This window comes from Anarrhichthys ocellatus, unplaced genomic scaffold, assembly GCF_004355925.1.
Source record: "Anarrhichthys ocellatus isolate YVR2014 unplaced genomic scaffold, GSC_Weel_1.0 scaffold10, whole genome shotgun sequence".
NCBI lineage: Eukaryota > Metazoa > Chordata > Actinopteri > Perciformes > Anarhichadidae > Anarrhichthys > Anarrhichthys ocellatus.
This window is the reverse complement of record NW_022280040.1, coordinates 5,479,108-5,497,635: the sequence shown is the minus strand read 5'-3', so window position 1 is coordinate 5,497,635 and position 18,528 is coordinate 5,479,108. Positions and strand designations below refer to the sequence as shown.

The window sequence follows — 18,528 nt, the reverse complement described above, 5'->3', positions numbered from 1 at the left end:
GCAACAGCAGCACACGCCGACAGGCGGTGCTTTTTTTTAACTGACGAAGCATACATACAAAAAGAGCAGTGCGTTGACGATGTCGTTTTCCCCTGTGAGGCATGTCAGGACAGCAGTCTCACCTGATTGAGGGTGTAAGCTCCATGGAAGATGATAGGTGGCAGGAACAGATTGAAAAGGACCTCGGGATCAAAGGTCTCCTGTAAAAGACAGAGCTGTTGTGTTGGTGACTGACAGGGCTCCGTGGGGAGCGAGAGGACTCCGTTTACTGGATATGACTGACTGACAGATATTATACACACACATTGTTCACTTCAGCAGCTCTGTTTTGCAGACAGGCAGCAGTTCTTTTTTTCTCTTTGAATCCCAATGTCACAATGGTCTCCTGGTACCGGGACAACCTTATCTGTCCTTTCTTTCTAAAATAAAATATATAAAACTTTTGCATATTGGTAATAGAAAAAAGCATGACACTCCAGGCTTATATTTTGTTATTGTTCCCACCCATGAACGTTGCAGTTGGAAGCATTATAGGTACCATAAAGTAGGCTCCAACCTGTCTACATACAAAAATCATCACATTGTAGCTTAAAGAAACACAAACATGAACCTGGTTTAACTGCTATGTTAGGAAATACTACTAATTCCTCTCAACAGCAAACTTTGAATCTTCAGTATAGGGCCACTACGTTGATGGTGCATTATTACAACTGCCCTATAATTTAATTACTGTGTACTGCATTAGCATTCTGCACCGGTGCCCTCACTCAGACTGCCTCAGCTGATTAAAGCAAAGCATAACACAAAGTGAGAAGTCTAACACATTGTGTAAGTGTTCACCACGGAGGCTCCCAGTGTTCTTTAGAACGGGAATAATCAAGAATCATTAGTAAAGACGCACATGTTGAGACAATGGATGGATTAAAATCAAACAAAATCTAAGCCGCTGATCGCAACAACCTATGTTGCCTTCAACACAAGCAGTAGCCAGAGCTTAAGGCTTTTCTTAACATACCGTGCACGTTCTTTGTCTGTTTCTCATCCCAGCCAATATGACGCAATACAAGCTGCACAGAAAGATAGCCTTTCATGTCCTTCATCCTTGAATCCATTTTATGTCTATTGTGGGTACCTTCTGAGGATCAAACGGCAGCGATATTCAAATCAGATCAAAATAATGTTACTCTCTCCTGATTCCTACATCCCGCAAGGTCTCTTTACATTGCTCAAAATGAAATTCCAGTTCAATTATATTTCAGATATGTGGTGATGATGCTTGCAGAGAAAATATTGAAGCAGCCGGAATAACATGAATATTTGGACAAATGAAAATAGGCCCGTCTCTGTAAATTCCCCATTTCCTGGAAGCATTGCATTTTGGTGACCATTTACACATATGTGTGGATATGTGGAAGATTGCATTTTTAAAATCATAATTTCTGATGCTGCAAAGCCCCCTATAGTTTGGAGTGACTATGCTTTCACAGTAATTCACACTTGAAATGGTTGCCAGCTCTACAAATTGCTCCCATCTTTCTGCTACCATCACCCGGCTTAAAATAAATTACTTTCTCGTGACTGCAATTACCCACAGAGCACATATATATGTATTTTTGCAGACTGTGCATGCCAAATACAAAATGGCATAACAGAGACTAATACAGACACTGTAATCAATTATGCATATGCTAGTGGCTTTATTCTAAGGGCCACCTGCGCCACAGAATCGGGGATGGAGGTGTGTTGTATACACTAATTGCCTCTTCAGCTGAGCAGCACTAAATTTAATCAGACCACAAACTTTAATGCTTTACTCCCCAGCGGCACATAATGGACTCAGTAATGCAATGAAATTCTTATCTCTCTCTGCTATGCCCCCTTATGTATCAGGCTTAATAGCGTGAAGGCTACACAGAATGGTCTGACCAAAGTAATGGCCTTTGTGGTAGCCTCTGCTGGTTTGCTAATGAGACCCCAGCATTCAAAGGGGCCAAATAGTCCAAGCCATTAGTGAAGAGTTACATGTGGCCTGGATGATTTGCAGGGTTCGTGGGTCACTTACTCCCTTTGTCTCTGGTTGAAATATCGCTCTGAGATTAAGAAATACATTTTCAAATACACTCATTCCACATCCTCTCATGCTTGTTCGCCATCATGTGGCTGAACCCCCGGCTCATTGGTTGGCTTCTTTGATATGAGAAATCTCCCTGATAGGACCGCCACAATATGAAAGCAAGCCAGAAAACAGTAATAATACTAATTACAACCAGAGGCGCCTGTCAAAGCTTTGGCTCTTCTACTTAGCGGCTACATTAGGGTCTCTAACTAATCCCTTTTCCACAAATACTTTCCAAGAGAAGTTTGCAGCACGATGGCTTAAGGTCCAGTTGTAACATTATTCCTGTTGCATCTCAGTGACAAAAAAATATCACAAATAAACTGTTTAACAATCCTTGCATGCGGAATTCAAATGAGACTTTCAGCATTAAAAAAAAAATCATAAAGCTCCCTCCTGATTAAAAGTGATAATAAGTATCTAAAATATTCTGCTGAGGACACGTTTTTTAATTGGATGTTTATTATTTTAGAAATAGACAAGAATATTAGAAAACTAAGGGTATGATTGCAGTTTTCACATCATTAACAAACCAATATACTGTGTACAATAGACTATATTATACAATGTCGTATTTATGTTATATGGAAGTACAACATAAAATAGCAAAGATGTTCAATGTTATGCTTCCAAAAGAAACAAAATAGATCTCGTAATTGTGAAAAATAATTTACAATTCAAACACTGTGCTGACCAAACCTCTATTTGAGTCAGCAAAGTACAACTGCTTATTAAACTCCCAGCGTCAAATCATGAGCGGCAGCGCATCTCTACTACATTCATAAAACATCATTGATGTACTTTGTGCTCGGCAGATTGTGATTTGGAATATATATTCATGGTATCATAGTTCCCTCCACTTTCGAACAGATGGTAGATATTCACATCCATTACTGTGTTCTGTCCGTGTCACAGGTTGAGATGTTCATCGCTATCCAAGAGGGAAAAGCTGCATTGCCTGTTTAGATTACCTAACTATCTCATATGATTTCCTGCAATGCAGAGCAATCCAGCACCAATATCACTTGAATCTCATCATGGGAATTCTGCAAGTAAACAACACAGAGTGTCTTCACAGGAACCCAAATTTCAAGAAAAGATAAATTGCAATTGTATTCACGGTTTATGTTTGCAGTTGTTGGCAGGAACATACTTTAAAGAAAGTCTTAGTAGAAAGCCTTTTTTTGTTTATTGATCAGACACTTTGTGTTGCTTTATCTACTTTACAAGAGTTCTGGCTGAGGAAGTACAAAAGGCCCAGGACCTCAGCCCACTAGCTATATCCAGGGGAAATGTGTGTTAATATTTCAAAAGGATTAACCCGTGGAAAGCACCTGGACCTGATGGCATCCTTGGTCAAGCTCTCAAGGTGTGTGCAGATCAACTGGCAGATGTCCTCACAGACATTTTCAACCTCTCACAGCTCCAGTCTGTAGTCCCCACGTGTCCAAGAAAGCCCTCTGCCTGAACAACTACCGCCCAGTACCACCCACCTCCATCATCATGAAGTGCCTCGAGCGGTTAGTCAAAAAACCTTCATCACCTCCTTCATCCCTGACCCACTTCAATTTGCAGGTCAAATAGATCTGTCACCCTCGTCTCCCACACTGCCCTCTCCCACCTGGACACACATATGTGAGAATGCTGTTCATTGACAATAGTTCAGCATTTAACACCATTGTGCCCTCCAAAAATTGGCATCAAGTTCAGAAACGTGGGGTTCAACACCACTGGATCCTGAGCTTCATAATGGGCAAACACCCAGGCAGTGCACATCGGCACCACCACATCCTCCACCCTGACTCTCAGCACTGGAGCCCCTCAGGGACGCATGCTCAGCCCTTTCATGTACTCCCTGTTCACGCACCACAGCTCCGACAACATCATTAAGTTTGCTAACGACACGACCACCATCGGCGACGAAACAGCCTACAGAGAGGAGGTCAGAGCGCTCATATTGTGGTGCCTCGACAACTACCTCCATCTCAATGTCTAAACTAAGGAGCTGGTTGTGGACTACAAGAAGCGACAGCGAGGACCATCAATGGGACTACGGTGGAGAGCGTCAGTAACTTCCTGTTCCTCAGGGTTCACATCAGTGAAGACCCGACCACACAAACACCATAAAAAAAGACTCTTCTTCCTCCCGGCACTATAATATAGGTCAAATTGTTGTCTTGCCCCATTTCTCTCTTGCTTCCCTGATAACAAACAGAACATGCAAGTAATTTAGAAGAAAACCAATAACTAAGCACCTTTAGAGGATCCTCTGTTGATATAAATACCCAGCATACACAAGGGACAAAATATAGGTGTGATCAAAGGAAAGAAAAGTAAGAAAATATATATTTTTTATATATACGTATATATAAAAGCACATCAGAGGAAAAGAAAGCATCCTGTGCTGTGCAGTTTGTTTTCACATGTTCCCTCTGTAATATTGATTGTGCACCTTTTGAAAGTAAATGTTTTATTAACAGGTTGTTTCACTTTCCATTAGAGGCTATGTTGTGTCACAACCTGCACCACCTATCCACATAAATCATTCACTTTTTGTAACATTTATTTGAAGCGCAGGTCAAATTAAATTGCCATAGTTACCATATGAGGGGTTGAGACCGGCGGGCATCGATGGTTGACTCTCCCAACATGTTTAAAACGGTTAAAGTGTGATGTGACGTTGATTTTCAAGAGGAGAGGTGTGCTGTTAAGACCAACACAAGTGCAAACCGTTTCCTTGTTGTCTCCCCAGTCAAATGACAAGCATCTCACCATCAACCCCACAAGCATACCTGCAGAAGAGCACCAATAAGACAGGCGAAGCTGCAGTTATGAAAACTATGTAACATGCTAAAAACTATTCCAGAAGTAAATCAATCATAATGCAGCAACTGTAATGCAAAAACATCCAAAACATAACGTTATAATGAAATACAAATCAGGTATAGGCAATTATTGTTTTGGTGTAATGCCTAAATTAAAAGTTTGATTCCAATATCATGCCATAATGCCTTTATCAATATCCTTATCCTTAATTTGGCTGCGAACAATGTAAGCTATAACTTGCCTCTCATTCATTGTGGTTGTTGTGTTAATTAGAAATTTCCCTCACAAAGATAAATGATAAAAATGGTGACAGGAGCCAAATTAGATAATGTAACCAATGCGTTCTTACCAAGGCCCAGATTTGACAAATTGAACCCAAAGATCATCATTCTGATATATAATGTAAACTGTGAGTTCCGGAAGTGTTGATAGATAACGGCTTCCGTGCTCTATCCTCTAAATTGGCTACTTACCATAAAACATTGCACCTCCAGTTTCAGTTATAAGTCTATATTTAAACTGTTTTAACTTCCACACACTGAGAATGGTAAGAAGTGCCAAGCCAACAGCTGCGAGTATCAACAATGCACTGTCTTGTCTTGGCGTGACCGTGGCCGACATCTTCAAAGCCGAGGGCAAACTTCTCGGAAACAACTGTCTTACTTGAGATTCAATTCAGCAGCAGCAACATCCGTATCAGCAGCGCTCGAGAGCTCGCGCTGCGTTCAGTGGTGATTGGTAATCTCAGCTTTTGTCCAATTTAAGGGAAACTACTAAATTGATTAAGTAGTAAAGGTATTTTTGTGAGCATGTATATTTTACAAATCAAAAGATACAAAGCTGTTTTGCTAAAGTACCAATGCAACAGATGTGTATGAGACGTGCGTGCAAGTAAAATGCGAGAGCACTGAAACATAACATCTGGACAAGATCTAATTACTATTGTCTTAGAAAGCCAAATTAAAGCCTGTTTGCAATGTAAAAACAAAATAGATTTTCCTACTGACACGGCTCATGACGTTATATCGTTATATATTCCGGTATTTCCCAAAGCACCTCGATGCATCACACTTTGGATGTCCGCCTCTGATTTCCCAGCAGGTGGCAGTATGTTCAAACTAATTCACGCGGAGCTCGTGGGAGCCCACTGCAAGAGGCCGGACGGAATCTCCACTTTCTGTCTCTTAGCTCCAAGTGAATCAAGGATGAATTGGCACTTCATTAAAACAATAGTCTTTAGGTAGTAAGGTAATGATGATTTACTTCGATTGTTATCCAAAAATAATAAACATGTAAAAACCTTTGGAAATGCTTAGAAATAGCCTGCTGAATGTGTCACCAGTGTTGACTGCAGACTGTCAACTTAAACATTGAAATTAACATGGTTGAATTAGGCCCTCTGGTCCTATTACAAGTCCAGCTTTCAAATGTGTAAACCAAGGGCTGGTTTTCATATATGAAGCTGGGCTCACAATCCAATTAAATATTAATGAAGAGTTATCATCTTCGCCTTGATCAAATTATTTTTGCAGGGTGATCTCCTCATAATCAGGTATTCAGTGGAATTCTGACACTGACACCTCTGATTCCGGTTAAGTTAAGGCCACGTGCTTCCAATGCTTTATTACACTATGACTGCAGTATGTCTGTAATATTGTGTACAGAATCTCTTTAAATAAACAGCAGACTTTCATGTTGAAAGTTTCTTTAAATAAATCTACCACTTCTTGTTCAGCATTGTTATTCTAAACACGTGGATTTGTGTTGCATGTTGAGCTGAGTTTATTTTTAGATTATGTCACTATCTTCTACAGTCGCTTTCAGACTGACAGAGACACGGAGAGAGAGAGAGAAATAGAAAATTGGGCAAACTTTGCTCTGGGGGCGGTATTCCAGACAAGACAATATTAGAATACTCGCTTAGCAACCGCTGCCGTAAACCCTACAGCGGGTGTCGTAAAGGGTAAAGAGGCTGGTGTTGAAAAGACTCGAAACAGAACCCATTGTGGTTGTTGGAGAGGAGTGAGCTGCTGCACGAGAGAGGAAGAGAGGAGGCAATTCCGCGTAACACAAAGGGACTCGCGATAAGCGGACAGTTACTGACGTGCACGCACAACACAGGCGCTGGGGGTCTTTTGTGAAGAGGAACCGCGTCGTCCAGTCGGAAAGATCCGGTTTACGAAGAGTTAAGACTCGAGATCCCAAACTGTTTATTTCTGCAGCTAGCAGGGCTAGCTGGCTCGATACCCAGGAGCTAGAAATGGGAAGCCCGTGTGAGTTTGCCTGATAGCGATCTTCGTCGAGCTTTTTTTTTTTTTTTTTTTTTTTGAAGAAGAAGCGGTTTCCGCTCCGCATGCTGTCGGCGGTGATTTGAAGTATCAGCCGCAACTTTAAAGAATGATCTCGACGGAGCGCTAAGCGTTACACTACTACCGACCCGGAGAGGAGGAAAGTCACACAGGTTTGTTCCTCACCGTTTCTTCTTCTCACTGCAAAACCGTGTTGAACTAAGACTGTTTATAATGTGAACTGTGCACGGGGTGATGTTGTGAAACCTCGACTTGAATAATTGACTAAAAAAAAAAAAAAAAAAGCATGAACTCTTTACATTTCTTTTTTTGTTTTTCAGTATATGAGAGCATGCTTGACACTTGAAGCGTCACTGTTGCTGAAGAGCTGATGAAATGATGATCAAACTCTCTTATCAGATGCCCACATGCTGGGGATGTTATTTTGTTTCAACAGAAACCGTCTTTGGCATCTCAGCGTTACGTTACAATTAATCTCTTTGGCAGAACATTAGTCACTGGTTCCTAAACGCAACTTAATGACTGCAAAACAACACAATGTACCAAACTACAATGGAGTGTCCCTTATACTTATAAACATATATTCCTTTGATCATTTGTGTGCAGAACATGTATTATAGCAACAAGAAGATATGAAATAAGAAGATATTTATTTGCTTGAGGCACCATTAACACTTTTTCATTCAAAGTATTTCTCCAACAAAACATGTTTTTGCATTGCTTCCTATTTACTTGGGTCATTTTTGGATACTCCAATTAATTATTCCACTAGTCTCCCTCCCATTGGCCACCCCCGTTTTTAGAATACCTTAAATTGCAATCATGGCTAAATGGACTTGGCCATGACAAGTCTGCGATTGCACGCTCATTGCAGACTTCTGCCCTTGATTGCTTCCAAGAAAAATATATTATCACAACAGTCGTACCGTTTGGTTCAGACGACGTCTATAATAAGTCCGTTGAAATTTCACTTCAGACTTCCTGCTGGTGGTTGATTTGAATGTTTCTCAGGTACATTATAGTTTTTGACCTTTTTAAACTCACCAAATCAAACTCTGATAAAGCGACTTCTACAACAGATGGAGTGATTTTAAATGGAATAATGAATGTCTGTCAGGTAATCAATTTTAGCCCCCCCCCCGCCAAACGTATTTCTCATTTGTTTAAACTAAAGCTTGTTTTGACAGCTTGTTTTAATCAGTCCAGGTGTAGCTTCCATTAGATGACACTTTTGTTTAGCAATGGAATTAACATGATATTTCAATGTATGACAACTTTTCAAACTGCCGCAGAACGATGCTGGCTTGTTAAAATGTGCAGCTGTTTTAAATCAAACAAAACAAACGTGTTCATCAGTGGAAGAATCCAGAGCAAGCCTGCCCGGTTCGAGCGGTGTCCTTCCGAACGGCTGCGTCAAGTTTGGTCGCAAAAGCAGATGCCATTGATATTCACATTAAAGCCTCTGCCGTTTGGTTCTGGCCAGAGATGAATGGACTAATGCTCATGTGGGGTTTCTGCTAATTGATGCTTCTATTCCGAGGACTCAATTTTCCATTAGGCGGCCCCGAATGTTGCTGTCGTTTGTATCTACCCGTCACCGCCTACGTGTTTGCTGTGCTGAGGAAATCCGATGGTGGTGGCTGAATGATCAAAAGAAACCAAAAAAAACAATCATTATTGACTCCACCAGTCGATAACCTTGGCAACAGTAGTTCCTCTCTCCAGCTAGAGCCCCACATTGCAATGGAAGGGGGGGGGGGCTTGGTGGCAATACTGACGTTCTCGTGGCTAGACGTGTTAATGTTTGTGTGCATCCATTGAGAGATGGAGACCTGCTACTCTGTATTCGTGTGCTCTCTTTGCATTCATCTCCATCACAAGAGCAATGGCTCAAAGTTCACCTTGCTGTCAATTAGCTATGCATTAGTGGTATCTTTCCTCTGTATTTCTCTCTCTCTCTTTCTCTCCCCAAACCCATCCACACTGTGTCCTTTTTTTAAACACTTCGTCTTTTTTTTTTTTCTTTTTTTTTTGCACATCCAGTGGAATTAATCAAGCATGTTCATGTGTGGCTTGACTTCATTATATCCTAATGAATTTTAGCCTCAGGTGCAGTGAAGGAAATGGGTTAGCCCGAGAGTAGCCTGGCCCTTGTACGCCAGTATCTGAAACCAGGTCTACACAATGAGCTGTGGAAAAGATTATTCATGAAGGAAATTTTCCTCTTCCAAGCCCAAGCTTCTTTCTTATCTGGGTTACTCTGTCAAAATCTAAGTTTAAATAAAAGTTAAAATATTAGGATATTACGATTTTATCGTCCTCTGTCTCGACCTTTGTCATTCTGTTTTAAGCCAACATGGGGCCGATTGCTTCATCTTGTGCCTTCTCTGTCTCAGTAATGAGCCATTTTGCAGCTCTTAACATCTGCCAAACTTGGAACATTTTTGAATGCGAGACTCATCTCCCATGCATGAGGAGTCAGGCTTCCTTTGATTTGCACTCTTTTCTTTGCCTCTCTTTCGAAGTGCTCGCCGCAGTACTTTGTAGACTAGAGTACGCTGAAAAACTTTCTTACCCCAGTTTTGGCGGTGGCTGTGTGTGTGTGTGTGTGTGTGTGTGTGTGTGTGTGTGTGTGTGTGTGTGTGATGAGAGGTAATTTTGGTGCTTACTCTAAACGAGGTTTCCCTCTTGGTATTGTGCATCCCTCCTTCTGACGGAGTGCAGAAGGAGCAGAGGCACCGTGGGGGAGGAATGGAGGAGGGTGGGGTAATTTAAAACACCCGTTTTCTGTGGTCACAATGAGGTTTGTCCAAAAGAAAACACTGCTTTAAGTTTCACTGCCCTTCTATTCCGGTGGGTAACATCTGTGTTGGAATACAAAGCATCTGGCTTCAATTTAGAGCTTTAAGTGAACTTTACCCACGTCAAATACCTGTATCGGCAACCTTGAGCTCTATACAGTCTGCTTGTCCTGTTGGATGACTGTCAGCCTTGCGGTGGCATGCAGCAGCAGACAGCGAGGGAGTTAAATAGTGATGGTTTTGCAGGTGTAAAAATGACAAAAATAAAGGCCATCTGGTCGGGTAATCGCCAGGGAAAATCCCCCGTCCTAAATCATCATGCATCCTTCCAATACAGCTGAATGTTTGGTCTTATTCACACTATTACTCTGTGTAGCAGCAGCACACAGAGTAATATAAAAAACTCTAATCTGGTAGCATTTCAATTCTTCTACTTGCCTGCCTCATGCCAAACAAAAGTACAGGATCAGGGGTAAGCCATCGGTGGCACATTCGTGCAATTCATTGTCAATATTTTAAGCATTTTAAACACCTTGGCTGTCTCTCATTCACTAGCAAAATGCAGCATGTGGCTTATCCTTACACCTCAGCAATTAGTACGATAATTGACATAATCCAGGTAACGCTCCGGAGGTAATTGAGGCCTTAACTGGTTTCTTTGGAGAGGACGAGGAGGAGGAGGAAGAAGCCACGCCTCCTCCCCACGTTAACCGGCCAGCTCGTGTCGCATTCCTCCGCCCGTGTCCAGGTCATGTTCGTGGGGCTTGTTCCAGCTCGCCCTGGCTCTCTGCTACTCTCGCTAAAGGAAGAAGGGGCTGATCGTCTTCTGCGCCTGGCTGAGGTTATGTTTTGTCCTCTTTGAGCCGTCTGCTGATCCTAGTTAAATCTCATATCTGCACTCGAGATCTCGCAGCCCCGTCTGTGCTGCGACTGCCTCTGTTAGATGCTAAATGGCACTTGAATCGAGATCTTATAGCAACGGGATATTCAGTTTTCCCCTCAAGCGATGAGCTTCCTCTCGCTCCCTGTAGTACGAGGCACAAGGCACACATCCTTTTGGCTTCTATTGAAGTTGTTGTTTTTTGGGGAGGTTTCTTCATACAGACTTTGTTTCTTTATTTCCCATCTCCCAATCCATCTTCCTTTCCCAATTTAATATGAATATCTGGCAGAAATTGTATTAATTTTTCACACGAATAAATTATTTTGTTGGCCTTCTTCTTAGCTCTTTCTGAATGGATGCGACCGAGAGGTTTTTGTTAATTTATCACACTGGAGGCATTTTGTTGAAGTCGGCTTGATGTGGATTTTGAGTTTCTTTATTTAGTTTGCCCAATGAAAAGCTGTTCCAGACTAAATAAGTAACCAGTATATTCAAGAAAGTGTTTAACATCCAAACTGTAAAATGACCATTATAATAGTTAAATAAATAAATGCTGACCCATGTCTTGGGGAAATTGACACGTTACATTAAGATTTAAAGCACATTTTTAGTTTAAAAATAGATTTTAAGAGCTTCTATTTCATAGATGTAAAGTAACTCGTTATCTCTGCCTTACTTTTGGTACAGAGAAGTAAAGCATAAGTTCATTGTTGAGTCACAATGCTTGACTTTTAGATTTGTGGTGAGGAAAGAAATGCATGAATCATATTTTTCTTTTCTTAAAAATGTGATTTAGTGCAGCTGTCTGTAGTTCCCCTTTTTATTTGGATACGGTCTATTTTTACATGAGTGATGTTGGCCTGATCTGCTCGGTGTATTTTCAGACAGGGGTGTGAGGTATAGGAACTATTGCGTTCGGCTTCTTATCTGACACTCCGCAGCCGCGCATCACTCGCAACCGCTGCTCTCTTGGCCGCCTCGAGCCCCCCGTGTCTCCCCCGATCTCAGCCACTTCGATCTGAAAGCGAAACGTGAGGAACCCATCGACACGCACGCTAATCACACTAGCGTGCCGTGCCCTCTGAAGTCGGCTGTCCTAATAGGCACGTCCTAATGAGCTCTAATTGAGGATTGCTAATTTGCATGGCCCGAGTCATTGTCTTTCTTAAAGCGACTTAGAAGACTTACAAGGCTCATTGCTAAAAAGCTGATTGATTGAGGGGTCTAACATGGCTTCACTGTGGGCTACAGAGGGGGGGGGGCTTGAGAGGCTTCTTAGATTCTTCTTGTACTGTGAAGCCAGATTGTTGTCTTTTTCTTCCATGCGTTAGTTCCCACCATTCTGCTGACATTGATGTGCCTAATAGATGTGTTCACAGATTCTCTCCTTCAACCACGTACGTTATTTTAGTGACACCAGCCGTTTTCAAAGAAACCACTTCAAAGCCTGATTGAAACGAGGCAGGGCAACTCTGATCAAAGGTTAAACTACGCACAGCGTGAATCTCCACAATGCAAAGTGAGACTTCTCCATTTGAAGCGAGGAGAAGGAACATTACGGTTTCTGAGCTCGGAGTATCTATTGAGGTATGCAGGCGGATTGTTATTTTGCTGTGCATCGGGGGGGGAAAAGTGATGGATACTTCTGTAGCGGCAGAGGAAGGTCCTCTGAGGAATCATCCTCGCAATGCAGCACATTTTATTTATACAAGGGGAGGATGTTGTACATTTCCTCTTAATTTGATCATTGACACTGTTTTTCCCTTTCTCATACTGTTATTTATCTTTTTCTATTTTGGGGGAGTATACAAGATATCATTTCTCAAAGAGAAAGTGCTCAGACAGGCACAGGCAGGTTTATTGCATTGGCTAATGGCCATCTTATTTCTGCTCAAAAACTGAAGTCTCTTAAATGACCCTCGCAGTTAGAATTTGTGTATTTCAAGTGTTTTTTGTGAGTTTTATTGGGGGTATCACATCCTAGGACTTTGGTGTTCAAGTTGCAGAAACAAATGAGATAAACCTTTTTCATTTGGTTTCCGTGTTTTTCCCGTTTTGTGAAATGTAGCTTTTTTCATTTCCCCTGATGTAATGAGTCCCCCCCCCCCCCCTCTCCCTCTCTTTGCTTGATTTCAGGCCTGCTGGCTCGAGGTTGCACACAAAACACCAGGAAGGGAGAACATGACTCACTGGCCCCTACCAGAGACTGGCACGGGGCAGCTGTGCCAACCTCGCCCCTGCCTGCCGCTTTAGAAGCATCCCCGGTACACCATGACGGAGAGGCATTGAGGTTTGCTCCCTGACGACCGTCTCAATACCTCTCCTCCTCCTCCTCCTCCTCCTCCCTATCCCCTCAACAACCCCGTCCCCCCCGCCCTGCCCCGTCCCCATCATGCTGCGCTTCCTGCCTCTCAAACTTGGCCGCCTGTACCGCTGTCTGAAGCTCTTGTTGGTCGTGGGGCTGTTTGTCATCTTGTTGATGAACACCCACAACCTGTTCGCCTCCTTCCAGAAGAATGAGCTCACCGACAGACGCTTCATCAACCTCAACAAGTGTCCCGCCTGCTTTGGCACCAGCTGGTGCCGCAAGTTCATGAACGGCCAGGTTTCCTTCGAGACCTGGGGTCGCCTGCGATTCCTAGACGTCTTCAACGTCAAGAACGTTTACTTCGCTCAGTACGGGGAGCCCAGAGAGGGCACCCGCCGCGTGGTGCTCAAAAGGCTCGGCTCCAACCAGGAGCTGGCGGAGATAGACCAGAAGATCTGCAAGCGGGCCACTGGCAGGCCCCGCTGTGACCTCATCCAGGCAATGTACAAGACCGAATTTGCCCGGATCAACGGCGACGTCCGTCTGCTCACTCCGGAGGTGGTGGAGGGCTGGTCGGACCTGGTGCACTGCCCCTCTCAGAGGCTGCTGGACCGCGTGGTCCGCAGGTATGCTGAGACCAAAGACTCGGGCAGCTTCCTGCTGAAGAACCTCAAAGACACGGAGAGAATGCAGCTGCTCATGACTTTGGCATTCAACCCGGAACCACTCGTACTACAGGTCTGTTGAAACTTTTTTTCGATGTTGTGTGTTTTCAGGACAGGAGCCGTTTAAAGCAACGTGTGTGTGTGTGTGTGTGTGTGTGACGCTTTTCAGGCTATTTTTTTTTTTTTTATGTGTTGTTGACTGATGTTTGACTATTACAGTCTTTATCAAGATGCAGTATTTTCTTCAAAGAGGTTTCCGTCAGCTGATATGTGGCCCCAGGTGTTCTCGGAGTTGTTGATAAGGATTACCTTTGCTACAAAGAGGATAAGAGCTCTTCAGTAAGCAAGCCAGGGTGTTGGCCCACAGAGCCCCCAGTAAATTACAGGCTGGGAGTCCTCCTCTTCCTTCCTCTTCCATAGATCTGAGACGAGCCATTACACCCCTCCCTAAACTCGAGGCTACATCGAGACTATGCGTCCGCTATCTGGTGCAGGAATATTCCTCTGCTTAGAATAGAGAAGGGTTTAAGAGCTGTGGCCTCCCGAAAGATGAGTTTTTTTGCTGGCGGCAATACTGCATATTTAACACTATGTAGGGCAGTTTTGAATTATTCAAACGTGCATCTTTAAATGGTCCGTGTTGTTTTTAATTTGAATATACGTCTGTGTCCACTGGACTCTCTACTTTTGTGCACGTGGAGGAATCTTATACGGGGCTGCTGACTGGTATTAATACCAATGTTCTTGATCCTTTGCTAATCTTCCAAAATAAAAGCTTTTAAGCTAGATTTAGTTGGAAATCTTCAACTTGAACGAATGGACGTAAACCCAAGACTTTGTTGCCTCGGAGTGTTTAGTTCTGATGAGACTGTGACAGATTGGAGCGTTTCATGTTTGACTTAGTTGGACAAATAATACTATAATGCGCCACAACATTTAGAAATCTTTAATTTCACAGAGTAAAGGATGCATGCTGCCTGATACAAACGTAATTGTGTTGCTTTGACACAGGGTTAGGAGTAAAAATACCACACATCTCTATTCTTTCATCCTGCATGTCAGAGCAGCCATACTGTTTGTCATACGTCTGCATCCTTTTTTCGCTTACTGATTTACAATCGGCCAATCAATTTCAATCTGGCATTGGCCGTGTCCGAACAACAATGGTCATGGCCCGTGTAGACGTTCAATAACTTATGCCGGCCTCCAACCCTCCTCCCTCCCTACATTAGAGCCGGACGCCCTCAGGCATTTCAGAGGACAAAGGGCGCAATCTGCCTTTTATTCCGGTTGATCTATAAAATCTGATTAGCCTTTGGGGGTCACTTGCCCTCATCCTGTCTACTCTTTTCTTTCTCATTTTGCCTCTTCTATTGCGGCCTCTTCTATTGCGGCCTCTTCTACTGCGGCCACATAATTCCATCTGTGATTTTAATAGTATTATGCCCCAGTTCAGAGGCTCTATGAATCAACCCACCCCCCCCCTATCCTCATCTCACACACAACTGCAGACATCGCACAGCAACACATCGTCCACGGCTCTCCTCACTCCCTGCACCGCGTTGCCTCTGCATGTTTACAGGGACTCATGAATTGTTGATCTCAAGCTGAACTTGTGACCTGCGGGCATAAGAGCGAGAGCTGTCGGTGCCGCGTACGCACTAACGGGTGTAACGGACTGTGGGCGCGGATTATGTGGATGGGTAATATACACAGAAAATGAAAATACACAGACTTCTCAGAGAATCACAGGGTGCCTTGACTGCTTGTCAGCATCGCTGAACTCAAAAAGGTGAAGAGAAAATTTTGCTCAGAGACCTATAGACAAGGCTGGGCAGCAGTAGACCATAAAGAATTAATGGCGTCTATAGAGATTGAATAAGACGTGCTCTGCTACAACACCTCGGTCTTCTTATTCGCCAGAGGTGAGCGCTACTGTGCGGGGACTGGTTCCAACAAAAGGTAGAGGAATGTGGGCTGAGTTTTATGAGGTCATTTAATGAAACCTATTCCGATGTCTCATTTTGCTTGGTTGTAGCCGAACACATCTTCAGTAAGCCGGAGAGGTCGGTGCCACTCTGTGTAGAATAAGTTTGCTATATTTAGTGTAAATGATTTCCTTCCGTCATCGGTTACCCGTGTTGTGGTTTTGGATTTATTTTTCCAACTCTCTTTCTCTCCTCCGGCTTCATACAATTGAATAATGTCAATAACATTTCTGCTGCCTGCTCGGTGAGCTGCACTCTCTTCTGTTTCCAGTCTCGAAGCCACAGGCAGTAAATCGGCCCCGTTTCACCACGAAGAAACCAGACCTTTCTTTGTCAGCAGGAAACAATCTGCGGTGTTGTTTAGGAGCCGTCCAACAATGCGTTTTCTGTGTGATCGGCGGTACACAAGCGTGCACTCATATATACACACACACACACACACACACCACCCCCACTCCTGTGTCACGTGGAATACAATATGGCTTTGGGGGGAGAAATATTTTTGGAAGACAAAATGATGTCAACCAAACAAGGAAAAACCTTGTGCAATTAGGGGCAACTTGTGTGCATCTTCATCTTTTTTTCTCCCTCTCTTATTCCCTCTTAGCCCATGCTGTTGTCTTTAAGGTTTCACAGATAAGTTTGCCCGGAAAGGTTCTGTTGCTGTAATACATCTTATTTGTGTCAAGGGTTTGTCTCTTTGCCAACCAGAGGAAATACACCGCACTGTTTAATTCTTTATCTCTCATTGGACAGTAACTTGGTTTGCATGAAAATTGAGTAATTAATTCTTCTCCGTTTCCCCGACTAGAACCTCATTCGCCATCCTTGGCTTCTCTCCTTCGGCTATACGACTCACTGATTCATCAGGTGATGGTTGTTTGATAGAGTACATCCGGAGCCCGCTCTTAAATTAGTTTGATTCAGCCTAGTCCTCTCTTCCAAATCATTAAGCTTGGTGAGTTAGCCAGGAGCATGTGACTGGGCTCCCACTCTTTTTGGTCCTCAGCCCTGTGTTGCTCAGTGAAGCTGAGAATGGGATGTGACAGGCCTGTGGGGTTAACTCGGTCATCTCCTCCAGACTCCAATCTGTGCTCTACTAGGCAGCCTCCTTCCTCTTTTTTTGTGTTACCCCTCTCTCCCCACCTTCCACAAATCCCCCACCTCGTTCTACGCACCTGACACAAAGACGTACTCGTCAGAAGGCACGAACCTCCCACGCAACACCGTCGTTTTTTTTTTGTTTTTTTTTCCAGAACACAGCCGTGTTGACACGGATACTATTTCGGAGGAGAGGCAGAAGGGAGAGATTAGATGGATGACCTTATCTCTGTTTCCTCCTAACATCTTTGACAGCTGCATTTTAATGCAAATGTGAAGTAAACATTCACAGCGCTTTGATCAACACACTAGCAGCTTGTTTGAATTCTCTAAAATGGGGGGCCTCTTTGGTATGCTATTGATTTAATGAGGCTCTGCATAATCTGTTAAGATGCTCATCCACTTTGAGAAACGAAGCCAAAGTAAATAGTATAAATTCAGGGCCTTTCTTGGCACAAAGTGAGGCAAGTAAGCTCGACTGTGACCTACTGAACCTTTTGTTTTTTATATAAGAAAATAAATTGAATCAGGTCATATGCAGATGCTCAACTTGCCTACACCAGCCAGTCAAATAATCGTCTAACTGTATAATTTGTAGAAAATGATGAGTGATTGTTATTGCATTGTAATAAAAAAGCCCTTTTATGGAGATTTCTTTTAGTTTTATTCTGTCATTTGAGGCCATGTTGGAGACCATGCATGTAGTTTTTGGTAGTGTTGTATTGGATTGTGTAACAAAACAAAGATTTGGTCAACTATTAGAAAATTCAGTTGTGAAATGAGACGTTTGCAATGTAACTAGATGGATCACAAAATATCTAGAATAATGTATTAAAAAAATCTCCTTATTGCCCACCTGGTTCTGACAAATGATGCACAGAATTTCAGCCTTTATCGTCTAAAAGTTCTGCAATTGTATGGTCTGGCTTTCTGGGTCATGACTCTTTACAAAGAGGATCAAAGCCTGTTTTGTTTTTGGTTTGATTTATTTCTTTTCATTTAATCACAGACACTGCATGCTATCCCGGCTTAAGTGAGAGGCTTCTGTCTCTAAGGCCGGCTCAGTGGCTGAGGTCCACCGGTAAATAGTATTTAAGTTGCTAGTCTGTGATTAGAACCTTTTGTTTTTGGGTCTGGGGGGGATTGTGACGCTCTTAGCGCATAAGAGAGGAGGTTGTGTACGCCGCTTAACCCTGCTTCAAGTGCTCCCAAACCCCCTTTCATTATTCGTATAGGCCTTTGTGTACAGACTGAATCCTGTTGGGATAAGACGGGAAGTTATCTGGGCCCGACTCCCCTCTCTTGGCTGCCCTCGCTGGATGGAGGCCCTGGTGGAAAGGGGAGAAGAGAAGGACGAGGAGAGAGAGAGAGAGTGTGTGTGTGTGTGTGTTGTACAAACCAGAGCCTTGTGGTGTTTCCCCCATTTGAATGAGCCAGACTGCTTGTGTTACCATAATCCTTTCTCTCTTTCTCCAGCTCTCAAAACACACACACACACACACACACACACACACACACACACACACACACA

The 18,528-nt window shown here is 43.2% G+C and overlaps 2 protein-coding genes across 2 annotated transcripts in view; one reads left to right on the top strand and one right to left on the bottom strand.

Annotated features, from left to right (window-relative positions):
- Positions 1 to 5,611, bottom strand: part of LOC116384904 (sodium/hydrogen exchanger 9-like) — a 53,202-nt gene extending 47,591 nt beyond the window's left edge. Inside the window, exons 1-3 of the mRNA XM_031849951.1 lie at positions 5,416 to 5,611; positions 4,718 to 4,908; positions 123 to 200 (exon numbers count right to left, since the gene is read on the bottom strand). Coding sequence (XP_031705811.1) covers positions 123 to 200; positions 4,718 to 4,908; positions 5,416 to 5,563 — 417 coding nt within the window. The 5' untranslated portion in view covers positions 5,564 to 5,611. The remainder of the gene's footprint in view (positions 1 to 122; positions 201 to 4,717; positions 4,909 to 5,415) is intronic.
- Positions 5,612 to 6,960: 1,349 nt separating this feature from the next.
- dipk2ab (divergent protein kinase domain 2Ab) overlaps positions 6,961 to 18,528 on the top strand; it is a 32,324-nt gene continuing 20,756 nt past the window's right edge. Inside the window, exons 1-2 of the mRNA XM_031850180.1 lie at positions 6,961 to 7,403; positions 13,072 to 13,981. Of these exons, the coding sequence (XP_031706040.1) occupies positions 13,328 to 13,981 (654 nt within the window). The 5' untranslated portion in view covers positions 6,961 to 7,403; positions 13,072 to 13,327. The remainder of the gene's footprint in view (positions 7,404 to 13,071; positions 13,982 to 18,528) is intronic.